At 40.8% G+C, this 19,778-nt stretch overlaps 2 protein-coding genes across 4 annotated transcripts in view; one reads left to right on the top strand and one right to left on the bottom strand.

Moving 5' to 3' along the window:
* Positions 1 to 7,143, bottom strand: part of SPATA5 (spermatogenesis associated 5) — a 281,723-nt gene extending 274,580 nt beyond the window's left edge. For 2 of the 3 annotated variants that reach the window (XM_024212863.1, XM_024212879.1), the window contains exons 1-3: positions 6,985 to 7,143; positions 4,877 to 5,001; positions 4,074 to 4,231 (exon numbers count right to left, since the gene is read on the bottom strand). In XM_024212863.1, coding sequence (XP_024068631.1) covers positions 4,074 to 4,231; positions 4,877 to 5,001; positions 6,985 to 7,114 — 413 coding nt within the window. In that variant the 5' untranslated portion in view covers positions 7,115 to 7,143. The remainder of the gene's footprint in view (positions 1 to 4,073; positions 4,232 to 4,876; positions 5,002 to 6,984) is intronic. The other variant, XM_024212871.1, reaches the window with a different exon arrangement.
* A 105-nt stretch (positions 7,144 to 7,248) lies between these two features.
* NUDT6 (nudix hydrolase 6) overlaps positions 7,249 to 19,778 on the top strand; it is a 26,295-nt gene continuing 13,765 nt past the window's right edge. The window contains exons 1-3 of the mRNA XM_024212910.3: positions 7,249 to 7,498; positions 9,857 to 10,060; positions 18,832 to 18,887. Coding sequence (XP_024068678.1) covers positions 7,258 to 7,498; positions 9,857 to 10,060; positions 18,832 to 18,887 — 501 coding nt within the window. The 5' untranslated portion in view covers positions 7,249 to 7,257. The remainder of the gene's footprint in view (positions 7,499 to 9,856; positions 10,061 to 18,831; positions 18,888 to 19,778) is intronic.

Genomic DNA, 19,778 nt, shown 5'->3' with positions numbered 1-19,778 from the left:
ATTTTTGTTGTCCTTTTCTGAACCTTTTCCAATTCCAATATATCTTTTTGAGATGGTGCGACCGCATCTGCACAGAGAATTCAAGCTGCGGGCGTATCATGGATTTATATAGAGGCAACATATAAGCAAGTACTTTTTAAGTGAGATGAAAGTTGGGGTATGCAAGACAAATCAGAATCCTGTAGTCTGGAAAAGTTGAGAAACACTGATTTAGATGACATGTGTGCACAAAATTAAGAAAGCATAGAACTGCTTACAGGAGGAGGGACTACATTAATACTTATTTTACAAATTTAGTAGTCTTACAAGAAATGATAGTGCTAAGGCCAGAAGCAATTAAAGTGACTTTAGGATCTAGCCTACCATTTCTTTCTTTACATATTAATAGAATAATTCTAGAAGCCCAGCCACTGGAACAAAACATAATGGAGGGGGGAAATCTGGTTTAGGAAAAGTCTCAGCATTCTGCTTAGGAAAAGTTTCTAAAAGATTATTATAACCAAAAGTATTTTAGAAATTAGGAAGAATTCCAGTGGCAGTTCTCTTTTAGGGAAAATCTATTTCATAAAAATGTTACAGCTGAAAACACAGGAAGGTATGATGTATAGTATTCACATACAACACATACAGACACTAAGTTTATTTTATTAACTTTACTTAAAAACACCTACCTTTCTGGTGGAGGGTTTAAACGAAATGAGTATTTTCTACCACTTAACTAAACTAAGGGGGGCATGTAACACTAGGCAAGCTTTCCATATCCTTTGCTTTGCTGTAGCTTAAAACGGTAGTTATATGTTTTTTCCCTATTAGGAAAAAAAGAATAGCAAGCGTACCATATGGAGTTAGTAACAGGAGTTGTGAAATATACAGCAAAGTCATCTAGAACAATTAGAGTAGGACAACTGGCCTGATTATGTTACTGACACTGGCAGTGTGTGCCTGACTTTCTAGAGTATTAAAATGTGTTTGCCATCATTTCTGGCACGCCAATTTGTATGAGGGTAGCCTCTCCATATTCAAAGGGACAATCATATGGTTAGATCTGAAATTCAGGGGTTGGGCAGGGATAGGGAATATAGTTTACAAAAATTAATATCACACGGTAATAAAAACTAATATTCCAGGAATCTTTAAAAAAAATGTTTGAACTGAAACATTCCCCACCAACCCACATGTTATATCAGTGAAGTATTGCCAATACTGCAAGATCAAAAATCATGAGTCAGATCAACAAAAATCAAAAGATTAAAAAATAAAAGTTAAAAAAAAAATCAAGTAGCTTCATGATTTTAAAGCTTATTCGTTTTGGTGTGTTTACTCCTCCTCCCCTTGTCTAAGTTGCAAGTTGAAAATTCAAAGTGAAATGTAAAAAAACTGCACTCAACATGATAGTGTCATCCCTTATTCTTCCTGTCTGATGGAAAGGTCATTCCTTCCAGTTTCCTCCTCCACCCCATCACCGTTCTTCCCCCATCAAGCACCTTGAGTGCTCTCCTCAACTCCTCCCAAACACCACTGCATGGTGCCTCCTAACCACCTTACAAACACACTATGTCCTGTCTCTTCCCTAGGCACTGCTTCCCTGCCTTTTTCCCTGGCCTCCTGGGCCTTTGCCTTGCACCCATCTCCCCTGCACTGTGCTCCCCCATCATCCCATTCTGGGCCCAGATCCATTACCCCATGTCTGTCCTCTGTTCCTCTGCCTCCGAGCCTTGCTCCCACCATCCTATCCTGTGTCTACAGCTTCCCACACAGAACCAATGGCAGGAGAGAGTTCTTCAAAGAGTTGTTTATCTACAGGCTAGCAATATTGCTCACCTCAAGTATACACACACCACGAGTCAGTGCCCACAAAATTATCAGACGGACTTGAAAATCGTGACATTTTAAAATATAATCAATGTTAGGTTCTTTTTATTTGCTTTCTTGTGTCATGAGTCTTTAGGGTTCATATTTTCAACTTTCTCTCCACATATTAGGTTACCAGCACTCCAGGACTGTCCTGGAGACTACAGGAATTAAAGATTAATCTTTAATTAAAGATGTCACGTGATGAAACCTCCAGAAATACGTCCAACCAAGACTGGCAACTCTACAAGGGCTACAAACCTTTTTTTTTTTCTTTTTTTTTTTTTAATTAAAGGAAAGCTGAGATTCTCACATAAAACTGAACTCCTGAATTTATGAGGTTAACAAAAATGTGAAACATTCCAAGAGTCAAGGTAAAATTGTTAAAGCTAACAACACTGGAGTAGAGACAGGGACACTCTTTTCCTTCCTATGTCCCCTTAACTTTGGTTATTCTACCAGTCCAACACCAAGAGTGTGGAAAAAGGCTGGAACACTACTACTGCCACCTGGGGCTCCCCAGGGCCAGTTCCTGCTTCCCCACGCCACATACTATGCAGAGCTGGGAACTCAGGCTCTACAGAAGACAGATAGCAACAGACCTCATGAGGGCAAGTGGAAGCTGCATTCCAGACTGGGCCCTGTGGATAACTGCACACTTACACACATATACCCCAGTTTGATTCCTGAGATAATATCAGCGGTCTGCAAGGTGGTCTTCAAGGCTTAAACCAAGCATTAACTGATGGAGTTAGAAAAAGCTTGACCTTAACTGTCCACTCACAGATTCCTTACACCTTCCTCTGAAGCATCTGGTGCTGGCTACTATACAAGACAGGATACAGGACTAGATGGACCACAGGTTTGATCCTACAGTCTTCTGAGAGCACAGACAGCTGTGACAATTATACAAAATCACAGGGCTCAAGTCTAGTTGCTCTACCTAAGCAAATGCAAAATCTACACTAACAGCATTGCCAGAGACAATTTACATTTTTAAAGGGAAGTTAGATTTGTAAAATTATTTCACCATTCCTAATGTGAATACTCCACACTCACATAAATATTTCTTTTGGCCTCAACTACTCTATCAGTAAGGACTTTGCAGCATCAGCCTCTTAATTACAATATTCACAACACAAGTAACGACTTTTTCTAATATTACTTTTAACCTGACGGCATCTCTTTCAAGCAGAGACCATGCTCATCCTTTAAAATAATCTGAAACCAAATTACAAACTTTTTTGATCTTATGGTCATAAAGAATTGCCTGAACCAACTTAGCACAACCTCTGTTTCTAAAGGAGATATTAGGTCAAGAAACTAATAAATATATAAAACACCTGCTAGCTCCTATTTCCTATTATCCTGACATGCTTCCCTTTGTGATTTTATTTTTCCTTTTGGATTATCAACAACAAATTGTGATGGGGTGTACAAACCCCATACCAGTGTCACAGGGATGGAAGAGCTAACGTGGGCAGGGCTGGCCCTGCCCCTCTGGCCAAGGGTTTTAAAGCAGGATGTTCCACACTGTTGCTGGGAGAGAGCACTCAGCAGCTCTATGGCTCCCAAGAGAGACTCCTGCAAAGCTTCAGGGAAATTGCCCTCAAGGACACACGCTGATCCTACAAGAAGACAGCACACCTCGATATACCAGCTGGGCAGGATGGGTTTGGAAAGCCCCAAAGCAACCAGTTAAGTGGTCAGTGCTGCTATCCTCAACCCTTCCTGGAGGTAGGGAATCTGAGACTATATTAAAAGAACCTAGGGAACAGGAGCTCCTTCAAACCCAGTCAGACTATTCTGCTCAGTTTAGTATCACCAAGACTCCTGTTAATGCCATTTTGCAGCACCCAGACAGCAGGAAGTGCCTATCAGTTTCCTGAAAACTGAGACACAAATATGCAATTTATAAATGGTACATGCTACATTAAATTTTTCAGTCAATTCAGCTAAAGCGCAACTCATAAAATCTTCTGAGTGCAAAAATCCCACAGGTCTCCGGTCCAGGAGGGGTTCCAAGAGGCAGTACTATGCTACTTCCCAAAACAATATTAGGTCCCAATCCTGTCAGTACTTTAAGCACATGAGTAGTCTCATTGAAACGCAAAATGGACCTGCATCCACCTATAACAGGCCTTAACTTGATCTAGAACGCACAGATTCTAGAACGTACGCACACTGGGAGGTAAGGTAATGTTCACAGAAAAATTCCAAACCTCAGCTTCACATCTACTTCTTCTGCCTGCACCACTGCCCCGACCACAGGCTGAACAGTGACTGCCTCACCAGGTTTCACTCGCAGATTCTTCTGAGTGATTCCACTTAGGCCAACTTTCCCTCCTGGGAAGCCTGCAACTGGCCAAGCTGTACAGACCTACAGAGAGTTTCAAATTAAATTAAAAAAATAAAAAAAAACACCGCACACACTTGGTGATTAAGAGCTTTTTTTGGTTGTCATTCCCTAATGAAAGGTGAAAAACCCTTCATGCCTTTTGAGTCAAACTCCACAAGGGATTAAGGATTGTGTTAAAATGAAATATTCCATAAACACTTAAAATGCAAGGCAATTAGCACTGGACTCCTTAAGGGCTGAACTAAAAAAGCTTTCTAAAAATTTAAGGCTTAAATTTTGTGAATGAGAGAGAAAAACTAAGGGTAGAGTTTTTCTGTAGATAATGGAAGAGCATCGTCAACAGTCTGGAGTTCATTCCCTTTCACTATTTAAAAAAAATAAAATAAAATGGAGTGACTTTTAATGGCACTAGCTAAATCCAGGCAAAGAGCAATCAGAAGCTGTGCACAAGTCTCAACACCAAGCTGCAAAAACAGCCTGATGCACAATTCATCTGCTTTTCCAATCCTGAAGTATAACACATAACTGCACTAAATTGTGTGGAGAACTAGAATTCAAAACTGGAATTTTGAAATCTCCAAACTCATCTCCCACTTGTGACCTAACTCCAATCCACCACTTAGCCAAGCACAAAATTAGCCTAACCGACAGGAAAAGAAATCTCACCTCTTGTTTTCCATCTGTACTGGTAAGCAAGACTGGTCGACCTATGCATATATTTGCTGATTTCATACTGTTGAGTCCTAGTTGCACAAGGACTCTTCTGTACATTGTAGGAACTTTGTCATCTGCTAAAATAGAGAAAATATGTCACTCTTTTGTACAATAAGTGAACTTAGTGCTTATAACATAGAGGGACAAGACTGCAAACAAAACTCCTCTGTTCTGACATGAAGCAGTTGCATTGTCATTACCACTGCTGTAAAATTCACTACACTACAAAAACAAGTATGCCTGTTCAGTATCTACACTTTTTCAATTCTAAGGCTAGAGAGTGAATCATAATGGTGGGTTTTGTGGCTTTAGCACATGAGGAGATAGCACAGATAGCCACAATTAATTTCAAGGCAGCTTGAGTACATGTGCTGCCTTTTGACTACCACTCAGATGGAAGAGGTTACAACTCCTCTTAATCTTCCTTGAAAGCCAGTTTCTTCAGCCATTCAGTCTCTATTTTTATTTTTATTTTTGAGACGGGACAGTGTTGTCCTATTCAGCTAGGTTTCTGAACAGCTATCAGATTATAACTTTTGGTCACTATCACCGTGCTCCAGATTTGAACCAGTGATACAGAGGAGGTCTGCATGTCCCATTACCAATCTCACGATCTTTTCAATATCTAATGTGGTGGGCAGATGGCCACTGAAAAGAACAGCACAACCCAGGAGCCATGTCTCTACGAAAATATTTCTGCAACAGAGCAATATTTTTTTTAATTACTTCGGTCTACTAATGAATTGTTCAGTTTAATTGGGAGCTGCTGCAGCAGGAAGAGGGTAAGCAAAAACAGAACAGTATACTTTCATTCTTAAAGGAGCAATAAGCATGACTTTTTTTTTTTTAATCATTTAACATTACTGCTTTCTTACTTCGTTTTTAACTTGGAGAGGAGACTAACAGATTTATTTGGGCATAAGCTTTCATGGGTAACTGAAGAAGTGAGGTTTTTTACCCACGAAAGCTAATGCCCAAATAAATCTGTTAGCCTTTAAGGTGCCACCGGACTCCTTGTTGTTTTAGTTTTTAACTTTACTTAGTAGTTTCTGTGGAGTTATTTATGTTTGAATAAGTAGAGTTGCATACAGAAAATACACAATTTTTTAAAAATCCCAAAGCTCCATTTAATGGTATAGCCAACCTCAGTGGTGGTAGCCTACTCTTGTACAAGCCTTTTAGTGTCTGTTTTTACACTGAAGAACACAGTTATGTGGTTCCAATCCTGCAAATGCTTACATATAAGAAATCCCATTAAAATCAATGGGAATAACTCACATGTGAGAGTATCTGCAAGATTAGGGCCTATATTTATTCCATACTATATACACTGTGTTGCATTGTAGCAGATGTGCCTTTTGGTTCCAATCCTATCAGATCTACGCCAGCATGCCTTTGCACAAGCGTATGATCAAAACAGAGCCCTGTAGGGCACCAATGGCAAAGTTGCAGCTTTACTTTAGAACAGCTACGGTCTTATTTATGTTGCGTAATTTACCAGATCTACAGCACCGTGTATGTTGATTAAACGATCCATAAATACAAACTAATAGTAAATGTTTGTATGCAACCTTGCATCTCAGATGGCACATAACATTTTTGTTTGCTTGTGTGTTTGTTTTTTTGAAGAGGGCACCGTCGGGTCTAGCAGTGTAGCACCAAAATGTGGGCTTTTAAAAACCGAATTTTTGAAACTGCATGACCCCCCCGCCCCCAAATACACACACACACACACACAGCTTTACTTGAATTTAAGCGCGTTTAAAATGCTACAACCCCAAAGTTGTGCTGATGTCTTTAACACAACATGAAAATCGACTGGTCCAGGAAAGTCACAAAAATGCAAACAGTTGAAAGGGGGAAAGCAAACTGGATTCTTGAAAATCCTCTTTCCCCCATAACTATTCTACAGGGTTTAAACTCTCTTCCCCCAGGCACAGAGGAAGGACGATTTTGCTGGGGACAGGTGTGTTAAGCAACCTTTCCCCTCCTGCCCCCGGCACAGCGAGGGAGCCGCAGCCGCTTGGCTGGAGAGACAGCGCCTGCCGCTCGCACCGTACCTTTTTCCAAGAAGTCTGCAGCCGCCAGCGTCAGCAGAGCAGGGGGCCGCTCCGCCGGCTCCGGGGTGACGCTGGGGGAGCCGCTCTCGGGGGGCAGCCGCCCCCTGCTCTTTCTTTTGGGGGCCGACATGGCAGGAGGAACCGGCCCGGCAGCGAACACGTGCGCGGCCCCTGGAAGTGCTTCCCAATCAGAGTGCAAAGGCCGGCGCCGCCCCTTAGTCCCCGCCCCGCCTGCCAGCAGCAGCCCTCGGCTCCTGCCCGCGGCGCAGAGCGATGCTGGGGGCCTGGGCGCTGCGCTGGGGTCTCCCTGCACGGCGCGCCCCGAACGGGGCAAGGCCCCAGCCGGCCCGAGTCCCTCTGTGCGGCCGCCGCTTGGGGAACTTAGCCGGTTGCAGCCTGGCGGCAGCCGGGCCCCAGCCACAGCTGGATAAGTTTGGCGGCGTAACCGTGCACCTGGCTCAGCTTCACACTCCAGACAGCCTGGACCAAGTCACCTTCCAGAGATGGCTACAGGGCAAGTGCATTTCAGGGCCACGGGGCCCGCGCAGCAGCCTGAAGGGCCACACGCTGTCCCGGTGGGCACAAGGGGACTGTGCTGGAGGGCAGCAGCTACAGAAGATCAGGTCTTGTGTAAAGAAGTGATCTCCCCACCCCTCATTGGGACCAGTAGCAAAACTCCCACTGACTAAACTGAGCCCAGGATTTCCCCCCCCGCCAGGGCTCTCTAATCTTTACAGGAGGAAGCAGGGGTATCAACATACATAAACCACACAATAATAACAAACGCTACCAGTAATCCTGTACTCACACAAACCTCCCATTGCCTTCACTGGGACTACTTCCTCACTTGGGAGACCATGGGCACCACCAGGCCCAAATAAAGTAATTTATTCATTATGTGGTTAAAATTTGGTATATTGAATGCCCCCAGCTGAGATTTTATAAAGCACCCAGGAGCGTGTATTTTGCATAGCTTCCTTTATTTCAGTTTGAAACTATCTTTTTTTAAATTAGATTTAAACATTGCTCTTTGCGATCTGCAACCCAACAGTAGCAGCCTTATGCAATCAGATACCAATTTGAAAGAGTAACTGAGGAATCTGTTTTTATTGTCCAGTATAAATTCAGCATAAGGGGGGGGGGAGGAGAGACATTAATTACAAGTAAATTGTGTTTTTAAAAAGTTTTAATTTTAAATTGTTAATGGTATATTATCCAATTTTGCTTGTCAAATTTTAAGTCCTAATGTTCCTTTTCTAAAGGCCATTTTTTAATCCCTTGAAATGTCCTCGTATACATCTACCTGTCATTCTTGACTCTGAAGAGAAAGCATACTTATCTAGCTGGCCTACTAGCCTCCAATCTAATTCTTTCCTCGGGATGGCATAATTGTGTAACCTTGGGTTTACAATTGCACAACACAGAATTCAACCTTTAACTTCTATTACTACTGGAGGAAAAAAAGTGAATACATGCAAAGCGCAGAATCTGTATTATCCATTGTGTAAAGCTGTAAGCAAAATGTATATAAAGTTCCACCAAAAACCTACAAACAACATAATATTGTAAACCACAATACGGGAGATCCACTGTTTAGACAATGATAAATATCTCTTGTACTTTAATTTCCAGTGATAGTAGCAAATAACTTGACTGATCAAGAGACTATTCAGTTATTTGCATGTTCAAAATGAGTGTCCTTACTGCCAGTTACCATCTTCTTTGGAGATGTGTTTTCATTGTTATTCTTAATTAAGTAAATTTTTTTCACTGTTACCCAAAATTATTATGAGAAGACAGTTATTTGAATTAAAACTTGGATTGTACCTATAGTCAAAGAAGTAACTGCAAATAAGGCAGTTTATTTTTCTACTTATTAGTTGTCTCTGTATATATGAGTCTGATCCATCAAAAACTTGAGCCAGCAAACAGGCATGGAATTAACTTTTACTACAGGACGTAGTCCCAATGGAGAAAGGATGGACAACTGGTTAGAGCTCCTTCCTAGGACTTGCAAGACCTGAATTCAAGTCTGTGCTCTGCCATGGACTTTGTGTGCCTCCTTGGGCAAAATCGGTTAGCCTCTCTGTACCTCAGTTCCCCATCTGTAAAATGGGGATAATAGTACTACTCTGCTTCTCAGGAGTGCTGTGAGGATAATCACATTGGAGATTGTGAGGTGTTCAGATATTACAGAGATGAGGGCTATGTAAGTATGATGGAAAGTTAAGCACATGCCTAAGTGCTTGCAAGATTGGGGCCTGTGTTCTCTGACAAAAATAAGTTACTACTGTTATCTCTGCAAAGTTAATGCAGCTGTGGAAAAGTGAACTAGATTCTACTCCTTATCATTCTTACTCAACAAAATCATCACATAAATCCTATCTGGAGAATCTTTTTTACTAGTGATCATGTAAGAAGCAGAAAGGACACAGATGAATTTTTAGATCCCAGGTACAATTTGCATAATTGACACTTGAAAGCAAAGTTTTTGATTTGTAAACAGAGTAAATTGTATGAATAGAAATTGAGTCAGATTTTCAGTGCCATACCCCCTTTTTGCAATCAGATTTCACCTACATTTTTTCACCTGTTATTTGCTCCTGCAATAAATGAGGCCAGCTTGAAAACCTTTAGAAATCAGGCCCTAAAAGAGAATGAATATGGAATATGCCACAATATAATTTCATAATCACTTTTCTGACTACTGCTGTTACTCTACATTAAGCTCTGCTATTATGTTCAGCAGAACTAAAGAATTTAGTAAAAAGGGGGGGAGGAGTGGCCATCAGAGGACAACAGCTTTTATTTTCCCATCTGTTTTCTTGATTTGAAAGTATACAATGAGTTTTATGTTATCTTTTTTTTCCAGAGTCTGTCAAGCAATGGAGAGCAGAAGGCAGAATAGCAGTCTGGCTGCACATTCCTATTCTCCAAAGCAAATTTATAGCCACTGCTGCTTTGCAGGGCTTTACTTTCCACCATGCAGAATCAGACTCATCCACGCTGACCCTGTGGCTAGGAGAAGGGCACAGCAGGTTACCAGGGTATGCCACGCATCAGTTAGGAGTGGCAGGTTAGTTCTAAAAACAATTTTATTTATGAAAAACAGCTGATGGTTTAGGACCTGATTCAGCAGTAAGTCAGCCAGGCGTCCACACTACACAAACCTGTAGGACAACTTTGTGAAGTGCAGTCTGTCATTCATGAGTGTCCCTACAGAACAAATATATTGTGTTATGTTGGAATAAAAACAAACTGGTAAGCTGATGTCTCAGTTTTCAGGGTGAAAAAATTTTTAAACAGTGTTGGCTAATGGAATGGAGTCCTGAAGCTTTAAAATTTCACCTGTCCTATAGGACTCTATTGAAAAAAACTAAACAAAATCAGGAACTCTATGGCATTCACCCTGCAAAGAGAGAAATGTCCTCCAGGAGAGATGGAATGTTAAGGCTCCAGAACTATAATTAAAAAATGAGAACTAATAAGTATCTTTTTTCAAAAATTAGAAGGAATACAAGAGTCTTCTTAAAGGTATTCTATGTACTGTAAACATGGACTCAGTTCTTGGGGGCATCCAAACATGCTAAAATACCTGTCATGGTTATAGGACTAGCTGAATCTCTGATTTTGGGGGCACCCCCCCCTGGTCTCACACCTCCTGCCTTTACTTTCCCAGGGGTTGAATCACACAATTCTCCCACTCTTAGTCTAGGTCCTGGGCTATAACACCCAATGGCTCAAATGTGCTTATTACAGAGCAGCTCCAAATCTGTGTCACCACCAATTTGAGGGAGTGGGGAGGGGAAAAAATCATCAGTTTTAGGCAATGGTGTACAGGTTAGCTGATCATAGGGTGACCAGACAGCAAATGTGAAAAATCGGGACAGGGGGCGGGGGGGTAATAGGAGCCTATATAAGAAAAAGACCCAAAAATCGGGACATCTGGTCACCCTAGCTCAGTGGCTCTCAAACTTTTTTACTGGTGACCCCTTTCACATAGCAAGCTTCTGAGTGCAACCCTCCCCCCCCCCTAAATTAAAAACACTTTTTTATATATTTAACACCATAATAAATGCTGGAGGCAAAGTGGGGTTTGGGGTGGAGGTTGACAGCTCACAACCCCCCCATGTAATAACCTCATGACCCCCTGAGGGGTCCCGACTCCCAGTTTGAGAACCCCTGCCCTAGCTGATCACCACATGATTTTGAGAGCCTGTAAACAGCCATATGCAAATTCTAGTGAAGAGATAATCTTATAATCTTCCATCTCACATGAGTAAGTTTAATTATATTGTAAAAAGAACATCTAACTATAAAGAAACTTTTTTTTTTTCTGATTTACATTATAAAACAGCTTTGCAAATTGAGTTGCCATTCACACATTTTGCAGTGCAAATCAGCAGAGGGCAGCACAGCTGAAAATGCTTAAGACAAGCCTTGGGTTTTTTTCAATGGACATGTTTGAACATGTTTTCCAGAGGTATGAAAACCTCATCATTAAAATATGTGGCATTAAACTAAGGTCAAACAATGCATTCCCTTTGCAAAAGTACAGTATTATTCCTTATGGTTACAATTTACATATTTGAGAAAATAGAAGTAACTGAAAAGGGATTTTCCTGAAGTAGGATTTGCATAACTCAAAATGTAATTTTAAAAAGTCATAGCTTTTAAAAAAAAAAAACCACCCTGTTTTATATACTACAAAACCAAAATAATGTATGTGGAGAATATCTTTTAAATACTAGCATCTGATTGGCTGTTACTGTGGGGTGAACATTTTGCCTGTATTTTATACAAATAAGAACTAACTTCAAGGGCAGAAGCAATTAAATAGTTCCAGAAATTGTGACATATTGATTTCAAGCACTGCTGCATAATAATTTAATAAAAAAATAACTCTAGGACTGTTTATATATTTATTTTCTGCTATTGCTTTTGAATCCAGCAGGTTTCATTAGGAGTTTTTGATTGAAGGAAAAGATCAGGAAGACATGATAGCATAAATCAGCTGATTTATTTAAGTAAAGCAGTAGCAGTGCTATTCTCTTCTGTATAAGTTCTTCTGTATAGGTGCAGTGGAGGGTTTTCTTTTGGATTATATATTTTTTTACACACACATTCCTATATGTTCATGTTAGAGAAGGCAAGGCGAAAGAAATGCACTGGGGGTGGAAGGTGGTGAGGTTTTTGGTGATCCTCAGCTGCTATGAGAGTTCATTCCACAGTGCCAGATTGGCTCCTGAGAAAGCTGTCTCCTTCACAGATGAGCTCACCCCATTGTAGAACATTACATTGTTCCAGAAAAGCAAAATTGTTGACCACAGTGTTCATACTGGAGCTTTAGGGAGTCTTTTAGATACCTTGGGCCCTGGCCATGGAGCACCTTGAAGATAACAACTGAGACCTTCCACTCGATTCCATATCCTATAGGAAGCCAGTATACAGAACATAGAACAGGTCTGATGTGTTTGTGGTAGCCACTGTTGTTGAGGTGACATGCTGCACCATTCTGTACCAGTTGGAGTTTCCCAGGTGCTGAAGAGTTCATGCCCAGCTATATTGTATGGTTGTGTAGACTAGCCAAGAGATGACAAAGGTGTGAATAAATGAGGCCAGGTCACTATTCACCAGGATAGCACAGAGTCGCTTAGTCAGCTAGAGATGGGAGAAAGTATTACTCACAGATGCTATCTACTATTTAACAGTAGAGAAATGTGTGGTGTTTTCCCCTGTATATGGATTATGAATTTATTGCATCAATTTGCAGCAATCGGATTTTTAGACATGTAACTACTTTTCAACAAAATGGAAAGGTTCTTTCAGTCATTTCCTATATATGTAAAGGTAGGGCCGTCCTTAGGCATACACAGAAGTAATTTGGGGCAGTAAATTTCGTGGTGCCCTAGGCAGCTGTATGCAGCGCTGGCTCCAGCAGCCAGCCCCATCCTGCAGCCAGCCCCTCTGCTCTGCCCCCACCCTGCCCCCATTCGACCCCTTTCCCCAAACCCCCACCCCACCTCTTCCCGCCTCCACTCCGCCCCCATGCCACTCCTTCCCCCAAGCCCCCTTCCCCGAGCAACGCAGCCTGTGGCATTAGCAGGGATACTGGAGCTGGCAGAAGGGGTCGGGCCCAGCCCCGCACTCACCAGCGGCAGGAAGCAGAGTGACCAGGCTCCAGCTGAGTTGCTCCGCTTCCCGCTGCCGCCGCTGGTGAGTGCAGGGGCGGGCCTGACCCCTTCCTCCAAGCCCCCTCCCCCAAGCGACAGGGCTGGGGGAGCGGAGCGGGCTGGGTCCGGGTCGCTCTGTTTCCCGCTGCCACCAATGAGTGTGGGGGGCGGGCCTGACTCCTGCTGCTGGCGCCAGGGTCCCCCACTAATCCCCCGCGCTGCCCTGGGCCTCCTTGCCCTGCTGCTGCTCCCCCCAGCTCCTCCCCCCACGGCCCTTGAGCGCAGTCCCCCCCACCCCTAGCAGAACAGCCGTTCCCCCCACAGGGCTGGTGCAGGTGCTTGGGCTGCAGAGGGCACCACCCTATATAGATAGGGACGGGCCTGTGTAAAGGTGATGTTTAAGGATTCTTGAAATACCAAAATGTTGCAGATATCTCAAGCATCATCTTCTAGAAATATCTGAACTCCCATCAATAGGTGGGAGGGACAGATTCCTTCTCAAATATCCATATACTTTTGTGTCATGCAGAATTTAAGGAAGGAAAAACATGTTACAAGCCCAAGAGCACGCAAATATTTTAAATTAGATATTCTCTGTTCACAAGGGAATACTATGTAATGAGACCCAAGAAGGTTAGGAGTTAGGCTATGTATACCTGTACATGACCAATACCCTGAAACAGAATCTAATCTTTCCTGTCTCCCTCCACGCCTAGTTTAGTACCTACCTGACAATGAGTATTCTTTTTCATTGTTTCAAATTTTGAACTGGTTATGGGAAGAAAGAAAGTACTTTGAGTTGGAGCAAGAGGAGGGTCCTCCTACACCCGGGGTAGTCAATTATTTTTTATCAAGGTCCAGACTCCAGAGAAAATAATTTAAAAATACAACAAGAATGATAATAATAAGTAAATAAGATTTTCAGGGTCCGTTCAAAAGCATCTGGCGGTCTGCCTATTGACTACCCCTATCTTACACAATTGAACAGAAGCCACTGGCCATTGCTATAAAGCAGTGGTTCTCAACCTATTTACCATTGTGGGCTGCATCTGCAGCTCTCTATATGTTATGTTGGCCACATCCACACAATAGATATACTACCTGTATGGTCCTGAGGATGTCACATGGGCCGCAGTTGTATGCTGATTCAGCCACGGGTTGAGAACCACTGCTATAGAGGTTTGTGATAAGAAAAGCTGCTACAAATGACCATGTGATATTGCAGGAAATGATAACATTAAATAGGTTATGGACTTTCCAAAGCAGTTTTGGGAATTTTAAAAACAGTTTTCCATATCTCAAAATAATTCATATTTGTCTGTTAATGTTTATAGCACATGCATTCAGGGTTTATAGCCATTAAGTGGGCCACAGATGAACCTGGGCTCTGAACATCTGTTGCTGGCACAAAGTTAAAACAGTTTTATAATTTTATTCATAAGTGGTTTAGATATCTGCTTTTTGTCCTCTAACAATGGAGTTTTTTTTAATTCTATCATCTCATTCCAAAAGGAGACAAGTGATTGAACAAAATAGCATTCTAATAACTATTGCCTTGGGAGAGGTCAGGTTGAAACCTTTCCAGAGAGTCAATATGGTTCAAAGCATCTGGTTTGAAATACTCTCTAAAGCCACAGATACAAATTCCAGGGCCTGCTATTGATCTCTGATAAAGGAGACCAGAAGCAGACTACCACTAGCATTTTTTCCTATCTTCTTTTTGATTGAATCATTACTTATGACTGGTTCTAGGCATCTCACAGTGCTCAAAGTTACATTGACAGATATCAGTTTGTTGGGAGCAGAGGAGAGAAACAGCTGACCCTTCTTTCTAGTTAAGCCAGACCGCTGTTTGCCATTTCCAGTGGCCATTCTTGGTCTCAGAAAGCCATATGGCTGAGGAGCAGCTTTTCTAGAAAATAACCACTACAACCACAGTGTACATAAAAGTTGATCCCAGCATCTCCTCCCTACCGCCCCCCCCAAACAGGATTCCACACTAACCAGTATTCAGCTATCTATCTACAGGGAGGGTGAAGGAAGCAGATATGACTAATTCCCTAAAGTATGTCCTTTCACAGAGCTTGACTTCAGAGTTGCTATTCCTTTCTCCTACACAGAAAACTCCCATTTCTGTATTATGTAGAAAAGGATGTTTTCAATCTAACAATTCATTCCTTAATAATTCCCTTATGTTAAAATATTTTCCATAGTATTCTAGATGTATGCATCAGAGTGCTAACCACATAGGCTTCGATCTGCTCAAAATTGATAGGAACAGTTCTTCCTGTACTTATCTACTAATTTTAAATCAGTGCACAAATTGATGTGGAAAAGGGCACTGTAAGTTGTACCCACAGTTCTCATTTTGCTCACCAGAGCACATAATTCGAAATCTGTCAAAAAGGAGGTTGGGGTAGTAAAATGTCTGTTTTAAAAGGGACATCTGTTTTTAAATTGGAATCCTTTCAAGAACGATTACTAGGTGTGATAGGATGACTAGACCTGAAAACAGACAGTTTTAAGAAAAATAAGGAAACTTGTCTGTGGAAGAAAGTAACAGGCTAACTGCAAGCACCAGAGTACACTTCAAGGCTTAATTATTCAGTCAGACCCTTGAACTCATATTTTTTTCCACCAAGTAAAGGAGGCTCTGTGCCATTTGGGGAGCAGTGCTATTTGATAAACAGGTTGACTCCAATACTGCTTGCTGTTTAGAAAGAATTCAGATTATCTAGAGAGAATATAAATGAATATATAAGCAAATTGGTAGAATAGTTTCATCATCAATAAAACCAACCTGCTGAATTCAAAATGTGTTTGTGATAAGTAGATGTCATTTTCTGCCTGTTTCTTAATCTGAAAGTACCGATATCTACTGAGGGAACTCCTGGCCTCCAGGGTGGATTTGATTTAAATCAAATAGATTTAAATCACTAGTCAGGAAGACTCAACTTAATCATGGATTTCTACATAAAAGTGCATTCTTGTTGGTTGTTATAACCTTAATACATATTCTTCACAACTCAGAGATAGATGTAGGTGTTTCATTTTTAGAAGGTACACACTATACATTTTTAAAGTGATTTATTTTGAAAACTTTTCAGATTAGTTTTACAGCTATATCAGAAAATGAATGATTGTTTGGTTATTTCATTTACCAAAGGTAATTGAAGCAGATATTTATGAAGTCACTGGGAGGTGAACTATCTCCAATTCAACAGGTTAATCATTAATATTTGGAGGATTTTCTTGCCATGCTGTATTAGGAGGAGAACATTACCAGAAAGACATTTAAATTGTTTTATTTAACTAAAACAACACTGTTATGTATTCTGGATGTTTTTCTTCAACAGCAAACATATAATATTTTAACAAAACAAGCATATGATTTTTTGAATTTAGTTAAACATTCAAGTTTTTTAAAATCAGGTTTGTTTTTGTAAAAAAAAATTTAAGTAAAATAGTTAAATGAAATTTTTTAAAAATTAAAATAGACTGTCAGCCAGGTCAACATGAGAAACTTAAAATATTGGCTTCTGCAGCTAACTCAGTCGTCTTGATCTTCATTTTCCTATTTGTTCATAATCTGGAAAAGAAAAACAAGCTTTCCTGCTTTTTTAGGTCCCAAACAATTGCTCAATTTGGAATGAATTAGTCCAAAGGAAGAAAATATTCTTCTTTCACCAGCAGAAGCAGCTACTACTGTAAAAAGTGAGATTATCACTTCAACAGTCTCTGAATCCAAGTGCTTAAGTGACTTCTACCAGTTCACTGGTGTGACTTTCTTTAAAACACAGGGCTGGCTCCAGGGTTTTGGCCGCCCCAAGCAACCAAACAACAACAACAACAAAAAGCTGCGATCGCGATCTGCCGCGGCAATTCGGCGGAAGGTCCTTCGCTCCGAGCAGGAGTGAGGGACCGTCCGCCAAATTGCCGCCGAACAGCTGGACCTGCCGCCCCTCTCCGAAGTGGCCGCCCCAAGCACCTGCTTGGTAAGCTGGTGCCTGGAGCCGGCCCTGTTAAAACATTAGGAGCAAACATATATTTCTTGAATGGTTCTTATTCCCAAACTGGGTCTCTTTTATGGTCTGCTGCCATTATAGGTTTTCCCTTCTAGTGAGAGAATGGTATGGTAGATCTCAAATCAATGAAGGCTGCAGTCAGAAAGACCTCAAGACTTCTGGAATATGCTGCTCAAAGAGTTTCACTTTTGTCTCTACTGCCTGTCCCTCCCTCCTCACATTTATCTCCAGACTTCTTCTCCTTGTCCAGATCTCTTCTGCCCCCCACAATCTTCTGTTCATTGAACTTTTTGAAACTTTGCACTTTTAGAGAGGTAAGGGATTGACTCTGTACACAAATTTGCAGAGGGACAATAGGGTTGAGGTCTGTTATTTCTCACCTCTATATATTATTTATTTAATTAAAAACATTTTTGCTGTTAACAAGCATGTTATCTCTGAAGACAAATCCAGTTTGAGAACTGCAAAACTAAGCATCTCTGATGGTATCTTCTAGACTGAGTCCCATTGGGTAGATAGAAAGATTAACCTAAATAATCTATACAGAAGCCCCTGGAACCCCATAAGATTGGGTCCCTAATCCATGAACTATTGGAACTCATTTACAAAACTTTTCTTAAACAGTACATGAATATATTGTCTCATACTATAGAATTAGAATTTATAATCCCTATTCCATGATGAGATATCTTTGAACTATCTTTAGATAGGGTTTTTCCTCAAAAAGCATTTTATCAAAAAAATCCGATTTAAATAAAAAAAATCCAGTTGATTTTTATCCACCCTGCTGGCCCCACTGAAATTAGGGAGAGCTTCATCATTTGATTTAACAGAGTCAGGCTTTCACCCAGGATGGTTTTCAGCTGGGGCCTGATTGAAGGCCCACTGAAGTCAATGGAAAGATTCCCATGGACTTAAATGAGACCTCTCTTGAAGAAAGGAATTGACTTCCGAGTATGTTTTGCTAGATTATTTGGAATAGTTTTCTTGGCCTTGGAACCTTACTAGCAGTCATTTTACATAAAACTTAAGATTTTTTTTTCTTTTACATATGATATCTACATCTTAATTTTGGAAAGCACATTTCTCCCATCTTGAGAAGTTTTAACTTTTATACCTGTAATTTGATGTACTTTTTTCATTTAGCACAATCCAATTTTCTGATGATAAATCACCTAGACTAAGCCTAGACCAGGGGTCGGCAACCTTTCAGAAGTGGTGTGCCGAGTCTTCATTTATTCACTCTAATTTAAGGTTTCGCGTGCCAGTAATAAATTTTAACATTTTTAGAAGGTCTCTTTCTATAAGTCTATAATATATAACTAAACTATTGATGTATGTAAAGTAAATAAGGTTTGTAAAATATTTAAGAAGCTTCATTTAAAATTAAATTAAAATGCAGAGCCCCCCGGACCAGTGACCAGGACCCAGGCAGTGAGTGCCACTGAAAATCAGCTTGCGTGCCACCTTTGGCACGCATGCCATAGGTTGCCTACCCCTGGCCTAGACTAAACTTGCACTGATCAGTCCCTCGAAAGGTTTATCATGCTTTCTTTTTAGGTCATGTAAAATTCTGAATTCTAAAATTGTATAATAGTTTCCAGACACTATCTTTCTAAAGTTACCAGAAAATATTCTGTCTCCAATAGGTGCTGCATTGGATGTAGACACTGGAAAAGTATTGGTTGTACAAGACAAAAATAAAGTAAGTTTGTTATATGATTCTAAAATACTAATTAATCCTAAATGGGCTTTGAATATTGTATAAAACAAAGATCTTTTAGCTTTCATTTCTGATGTTAGAATAGTGAAAGTTTACTTTTCTCTACTGGTATTTTTGAATGCTTAACTATAGACTACTCTGTATTTAAAAAGGAGTAAAAAATTGTAAACTTTGAAGGCTGCTGTACTACAGACAGTTCTCAGTTTTGTTAATTTTAAATGGATAAACATTGAATGAACTAGTATTGTGCTTAACTGAATATTCTACTACTTGACAAGTACTTGAGGAATGAATATATAAAGGGCTGCACTATAGACTATCAGCTTGTTCTATGCATATATGTGGCAAGCTGCTAGTTGTAGTATGACCTGATCATTCTTGGTGTTTTGGGAGGGGAAAAAAGCTGTCTAGATGGAAATTTAAAAATACATTGTTGGGATTTTGTGGTTCCCGATAATAACGAAATGAGTCAGATGCCGGGCAGAATCAAGGGTCTTTGATACTTCATTCAATTCAGTTCAACAAGACTTTATTCAATGTGCACAAAAGGAGCCCATGGTTAGAGTGACCAGATGTCCCGATTTTATAGGGACAGTCCCAATTTTGGGGTCTTTTTCTTATATCGGCTCCTATTAGCCCCCACCCCTGTCCCGATTTTTCACATTTGCTGTTTGGTCACCCTACCCATGGTACAAAAATCAGCCAGAGTCCCTCTAACAAGGAGCCCCTCACGTTGCTATTTTATAGTATGTGGCAGTTACATAACAAGTTACGTAAAACAAACCTCTAGCCTATCATATTTAACCTTTCCATACATGGATTTGTTCATCACATGCTTATACTTCTCCACTCCACATGTTGAGCTCACCCCCC

Source organism: Terrapene carolina, unplaced genomic scaffold (genome assembly GCF_002925995.2).
Source record: "Terrapene carolina triunguis isolate 2854851 unplaced genomic scaffold, T_m_triunguis-2.0 Scaffold66, whole genome shotgun sequence".
In the NCBI taxonomy this organism is placed as follows: Eukaryota; Metazoa; Chordata; order Testudines; family Emydidae; genus Terrapene; species Terrapene triunguis.
This window is presented reverse-complemented; position numbering and strand designations above follow the sequence as displayed.